The 6,764-nt window shown below is 37.7% G+C and overlaps 1 protein-coding gene across 1 annotated transcript in view; it reads right to left on the reverse strand.

Annotated features, from left to right (window-relative positions):
* Positions 1-4,539, reverse strand: part of LOC124279706 (multifunctional procollagen lysine hydroxylase and glycosyltransferase LH3-like) — a 31,530-nt gene extending 26,991 nt beyond the window's left edge. Inside the window, exon 1 of the mRNA XM_046715551.1 lies at positions 4,066-4,539. Coding sequence (XP_046571507.1) covers positions 4,066-4,144 — 79 coding nt within the window. The 5' untranslated portion in view covers positions 4,145-4,539. The remainder of the gene's footprint in view (positions 1-4,065) is intronic.
* Positions 4,540-6,764: the final 2,225 nt, after the last annotated feature.

Here is a 6,764-nt window from a genome sequence, read left to right on the forward strand (position 1 = left end):
GTTTTTGCTAATTTCATGTTCATTTTAGACACTGGATCCAAGTCTGATTAAAAAGGCCATTGCTACAAGCTTCTTCAGGCATGTTTCCATACTAAAAGTAAACAGGTAGACATACAAAGTAATAGAGAGGGGCTTGCTGTGAAATATGTGTGTTCATGATGAAATGGTTGACCACTCTTGTAGGCATGTTACAAGCTTGCATGAATGTAGAGCAAATGATCACAAAAATGGCCTTTATGAATGACTTCTCTCTCCACATCATTTACTGTTGAAAACTACTCCATTAAGAAAGACCAACACATGGAAGCCAAGAGACCAAATATCTGCACAGCTATCTAAAGGTCGTAGCATGTGTTACATTTGGGATTATACATAGTATGCCTCTGTAGGTCAAACGCTAAGTGCACCAATGGCAAAACATCCATTCACATGAGCCAACAATCATCTGGTACGCCTTGTCAGTGTTGAAAATAAAGCATAATGTGTATGCTTCACTTAGTTGATTTCAATTTTCTGTAAGTTTGGCCTACATGAGATTGTGCATACTACACATGAGCTGGATCACACAGCTGGAACCTGTCTCTGTTGACCTTCCAGAAGATGCTAACACACCATTAGCACCTAACAAAGAGAATGGTTGATCTGCAACATTATGTCATGCCGCCTATCTTTGTACGAGGACTAGCAGCTGTAGTGGATTTCACACACCAGTGATCACACACAATAGCAAGTCAGTAGGTTTGTAGTCCTGTACTGTTAATGAACTATGAACTTTACAAGCTTTCACACAAACAAACAATGGATGTGTCAACACACATGAAGTTTCTCAGCTATGTGACTGTTGTTTTTCCATTGTCAGCTGTTCCTTGACCTGGTAGGTCAACGTGACATTCAGAGTGTGACTGAATACCGAATTTGTGTATAAGTGTCAACTTGGTATCATCGCTATGTGGTGGAAATGATGCAAGGGTAAATTGTAACTCACACCCACACAGTGACATGCTAGACGTTAACAGGTCTAGGTCAAAAGCCCCTCGGGACAAAAGCCACTCGACCAAAAGCCCCTCGGGAGAAAAGCCCCTCGAAAAATGACCAAAAGCCCCTCACTTTATGTACATGTATTTCACTTTATGATTTATAACATGAAACATTTTATTGCTTCATAAAATAATGACCCTAATTACTATATAAATTACTCACTCACTCATACTTTTTCCTACTTAAAATACTGCCATATAGCTGGAATATTGCTGAGTGCGGCGTAAAGCTAAACTGACTCACCCTACTTAAAATACAGTATAAAATATATATTCTTTTATGAAATACATGAATGGAGGGGCTTTTGACAGGGGTGCTCAAATCAGTGAGGGGCTTTTGTCCAGAGGGGCTTTTGGCCGGTCCCCACGTAAACACAGAGTGACTAACTAAACACCACCTCTCACAGGTAAACATGCTAGTTGGAAATAAGCAGAGGAAGGTTTAGTTTCAAATGCTCCAAGGGCACTTATCAGCAATTGTAGGTAAAGAGAGTAAAGTCAAAGTTTAGAGCTTGATATAAAATCTTGGTTTAGGTCACATAGGTTAAACATTGAGACAACAAATATCCTTGAAAGATTCATGCAACACTGACTGTAACAATTACAATTGTTTCATTAGAATATTTACACAAGAATTATTTTATTTTCGTAGTTAACTTCTACTAAAAACACCAGTAAAAATGGATACACATGTAGTTGGTTAGCCAGTATCACATTGTCATCAACGATATAGGTATACCTAGACCTGTTGTAAGAAGGAAAACCATGGTTCGCCAAAACTTGCACTGTCACAATCAGCCATGTTACATACCATAACCAGCTGGTACTCATGAACATGTCTCTGGCCTTATTTACATAACCATGATAACACATGGAGATTCCTTCTTTAAGAAAGAAAACCATGGTTCGCCAAAACTAGTACTGTCAGGGTGTGAGAACACATTCAGCCATGTTACATACTGTAACGATCATGAACATGTCTCTGGCCTTATTTACAATAACGACCAGTGAAGGTCTGGGTTAGAATATTGGCCTTCAGTAACCCATGTTTGTCGTAAGAGACAATCAGGTGGTCAGGCTCGCTGGCTTGGTTGACACATGTCATCGGTTCCCAAGTGCCCAGATCGATGCTCATGCTGATGATTGTCTGGTCCAGACTCGATTATTTACAGACCGCCACCATATACCTGGAATATTGCTGAGTGTTTTGTAAAACTAAACTCACTCACTCACTATTTACAATAACACATGGAGATTCCAGAATACAGGTTCCAAGCTTGTCATAAGAAGTGAAAACATTCACAAATTTGGCGATCATATCATTGTCTTTCGTGCTTGCCCAGTTGAGTTGAGCGATGCTCATGATTATAATTGATATGGATTTGACTACTGCTGAGAAAGGAAACAAACTTTAACCAAGAGCATCAGTGCCCTCAAATCACCACATGGCTGACAGAAATAGAAACAATGTTGCCATAGAAACAATGAATAATAATGATAGAACATGTAGCAGACCATGACTAGTGAGATGGTACAACAATCCTGCTAATGTTGTGAAAATTAAAAAACAATCAATACCAAAAGACATGTTCTATAGCTAATAAATGCAGAATATCATAAAAGAGACATACATACAAGCACTGTCAGTACTTAGACACAAATAGAGAAAGATAATACCTGTGTTTATCATGTTTTCAAATGGGAAATAACTGATGATATCACCCTTTCTATTGAGCAAACAGAATCAATGTGTTAGTTTGTCAGTCAGAACACTACTTTTTAGCCAACTTAGTATCAAACTGTTTCAAGTTATTTTGAAACACAATGTAACAAAGTTTATCAAAACTGAAAAGAGTGACTTTGAAAACTGTTTAACAAGTACCATACACATTGTTTTCAAATTTTCGAAACCAAAGAACCTAAAGGCTAATACCTGTGTATCAGCCATTGAGTGCCATCATTTTGAATATTATCAATGTAACATGAGGGTGTGCAGATAATGTGTTATAAAATGACAACACAATCTACCTATCAAACTTGATCCAGTTCATAGATATAATACATAACTGTTCCTCAGTATTCATTAACCTAGCTTTATTATTATATATAAACTGACCATAAAAGCTAGAGTTGCATAAATGTATCAATATGAGTGAAATTTGTTCACGATTATGTTTGTCAGTCATCACAAACTTACCCTGTTCTGAACATCCCATATAACGGAATGTGAAGGACAACAGCAGTGTTAGCCATGTTAACCCTGCCCCATACATCATCAGTTTCACAAGTGGAACAGACAGACTCCAGCTTTCATTAATAGTCCAACATTACATGGATGCTATTTATACACATTCCAATAGTTCCTCAACACTTTCACACATTCACTTCCACATCACATTGAGTGATTTTTGTTGGATAATCTATCTATGAGATTAAAGTGCATGGTAAATCTGCACAGTGTTTAGATGTGCATGAATGTGGAGGCAGGTGGTATGAGTCTCCAGCACCCCACATGGGGGAAGTCACGTACACAATGCCAGCTCCTCTGGTTCTCCTAGCTGGAACTAGGACGTTTACTTATTCAGTTTTCCTGCCCATATTTTTATTTGGAAGATTAACTGCTGTAAAACAATATTTTATTCTCACCATAAGAACATAACGGAAACGACGTAATTATTTACCTTTAATCACATAGTAACAGCAGGTTTAAAAAACTCGTAAGTCCATGAGCAGTTCCTTACATTCTTTAATCACGCATTTTAAGATCCCTAATACGCTGTACAATACAAATGACATCTTAAAATAATCCAAATAGTTTTCATCCGAAGTTTTATTTTAATCGGTTCAGTATGTTCCACGAACAATTTGTTTCCAAAACACTCCAAAGTTTGAGAAATTTCTCATAATGCTAAGAAATGTACGAAGCACTTGCAACAATTAATGAAAATATCACATATATGTTTTCACAGTAAGTTGATCTGGACAGTGATCAGATGGTCAGACATGGGTGAATGAAGAGGCAACTTACCATCTTCGGCAGCCAAAATATCCTGGAGAATAATTGTCGACAAAACAAACACAAAACTTAGTAAAGTCGCAGACGACATCTTCAGCAGACGACTGAACCCTCGGTGGTGTTTGCCTGGTAAAACACTGGTACTGAGCGTCTTTCGCTTCCAAGATATGGTTTCAGCTCTGCCACATCACACAGTTTCGTTCTTGGAGTAACCCGATACGTGTGCGCGTCCAAGGTTTCAGCTAAGGGGGATCTGCCAAAAAAGTCTGGCAGCGTATACCAGTCGATAACTCCGGAAATTCCCTAGCTGAAAGTCACCACCGGTCGGTAACAATGGAGCTTGGTATTTCCTCAAGGTGTGGGAAGAAATCGTTCGGAAAGTGTCTTCTCATGAAGTGTTAAATATGATAATCATCGTTTGAATCACGAATACTTTGATGATCTCGCATTTACGAAACCTGGACAGGCATCTGAAAAAACACTGACCCAAAAAACTCACAATGTTTTCACGTTCTTGAAAGAGTTATTTCCCTTGTACCATAAACCAAGTCATATTTGCAAAGCCTTTGCTGGTCGACATAATTAGGCTCTACCATGTTTACGTTTTGTATTAACCTGACTAAGCAGACTTAATGAACTTTTTATATGCTTCTACAGTTTAGAAAAAAGCTACAAGTATATCCTGTACCTGTTATTTATCCACTTGAAAAAAAGAAGGAAATCTGTACATTTTCGAAGTGCAATAGTCTGAAAATAAAGATAGCCTCTGGGATCCTTCTGTTATACATGTATTTTTGAAATATGGTTTAGTAACTGTTTTTTTCTGTAAAATATTATCATTTCAGAGACTAGATGTTAGTCTAGAAGTTCAACTGCTGTTACTAATCCCAGACTGTCACGTATACTGACTTAATGAAGGTTTATCCTCCACGATCCAGGCTCCAGCCCAGGTGTAAGCACTCACCTCATTGAAGCGAGACAATGTTTTAGTGGAAAAAGCGTAACAAATTCTCAATAAGGTGGTGTTGGAAACAGTGGCCTGACTGCCATAATAATGCATGTCAACTGGCCATTAAACTAGAGTGTCGTAATTGGTGACATAGGAATAAATGGTTCGCCACGGTGGAATATTAATGCAATCGTTATAAATGTTGGAGAGATAACATAAGTTATAAAAAATAAAGTTATCTTATTAAAAAATATAAAATATGTGTCTATTTGCGAAACAAATCCAATCAGACGCTGTATTTTCTGGCCAAGAGCTGAGACAATCTAGCCTCGCCAAATCATTCTAGACTTTAGTAGGACTGCTATTAAATATATTCTTTTGGGTCTGGGAGACTATAGGAAGAACAGGTAGTGTGTCTCACAGCCCTGAACCACATTATTTGCCCTACAGCCTAGCCCTCCATCCAGTGCTAAATCCCTAAATGAAGCAAGTCTAGATTTCCCCCAGGTTCTGGGCTACAAGTGAATCTCTGGTCTGCCTTGGGCTCCTTTTCAATTTAAATGGGTATATTGTTACAATCAAAATGATATATTCAGAGACGAAGCGTTAGTCTAGAGAACAGGTTGAGTGGTAAGAAGGCGTCAACTTGCCGGCTCTTTGCCCGAGTATGTACATATATGTACCTATGTATGCACAACAAGCTGACTGTGCAACAAACCCAAACAAACATAATGATAAACATTTTAAAAATACAGTGAAGAAAAACCTGATAACAAACGGCGGGCATTTGTTCAAAAGCTGTTCTTGAAAGGTATTTAGAAGTTGGACGAATATGGATACGGGGACCGGCCAAAAGCCCCTCAGGACAAAAGCCCCTCGACCAAAAGCCCCTCTGAACAAAAGCCCCTCGCTAATTTGAGCGCCCCTGTCAAAAGCCCCTCGATTCATGTATTTCATAAACGAATAAACATTTCTCCCTTTGCTCTTATATATTTTATACTGTTTTATGATTTATAAAGTGTAATGCACTTTTCTCATTGCTCGTTTCTATTTTATAGTATTTTAAGTATTTGATCATACCAGTAGTGGAAATGGAGCTAATTTGCTCAAGTATGAGCGAGGTGTATATATATTTCTGTGAAAAACATTTTACTAAACTTGATCATGGAGTTAATACGCTGCCTCAAAAAGCTGTGCTTTGAAAACAGAACGCTGTCCGTTCTACTGAGGACTTTCTTTCCGCCATAGGCCACAACATTTCTTAATTATTAATTATTATGTAAAACAATTTTTCGAGTCATTAATAATTTCTTGTTGATTTATTTTCATTTGTTTGATGACATATATTTCTTATTCTCTAAACATATTTGCTAATTACATATCAATTTATAGTATTTATAGTATTTAGGGTCATTATGTTATCAAGCAATAAAATGTATCAGGTTGTTAATCATATCTTGTCTTTAATCTTATTTTCCCATTAATACGTAAAGTGAGGGGCTTTTGGTCATTATTCGAGGGGCTTTTGTCCTGAGGGGCTTTTGGTCGAGTGGCTTTTGTACCAAGGGGCTTTTGACCTAGACCCATGGATACAGGATACGTCTTAAGGGTAACAACTTCTATTTATTCTTTAAACGACGTTTCAGAGCTAATCCTTGCTCCTTCATGAGGTGAACGAAGAAGCTAGAATTGGCTCTGAAACGTCGTATAAAGAATAAAAAGAAGTTGTTATCCATAAAATGTGTCACGTATTCATGTTCAG

Source organism: Haliotis rubra, unplaced genomic scaffold (genome assembly GCF_003918875.1).
Source record: "Haliotis rubra isolate DU_JTF1 unplaced genomic scaffold, ASM391887v1 Scf255, whole genome shotgun sequence".
Taxonomy (NCBI): domain Eukaryota; kingdom Metazoa; phylum Mollusca; class Gastropoda; order Lepetellida; family Haliotidae; genus Haliotis; species Haliotis rubra.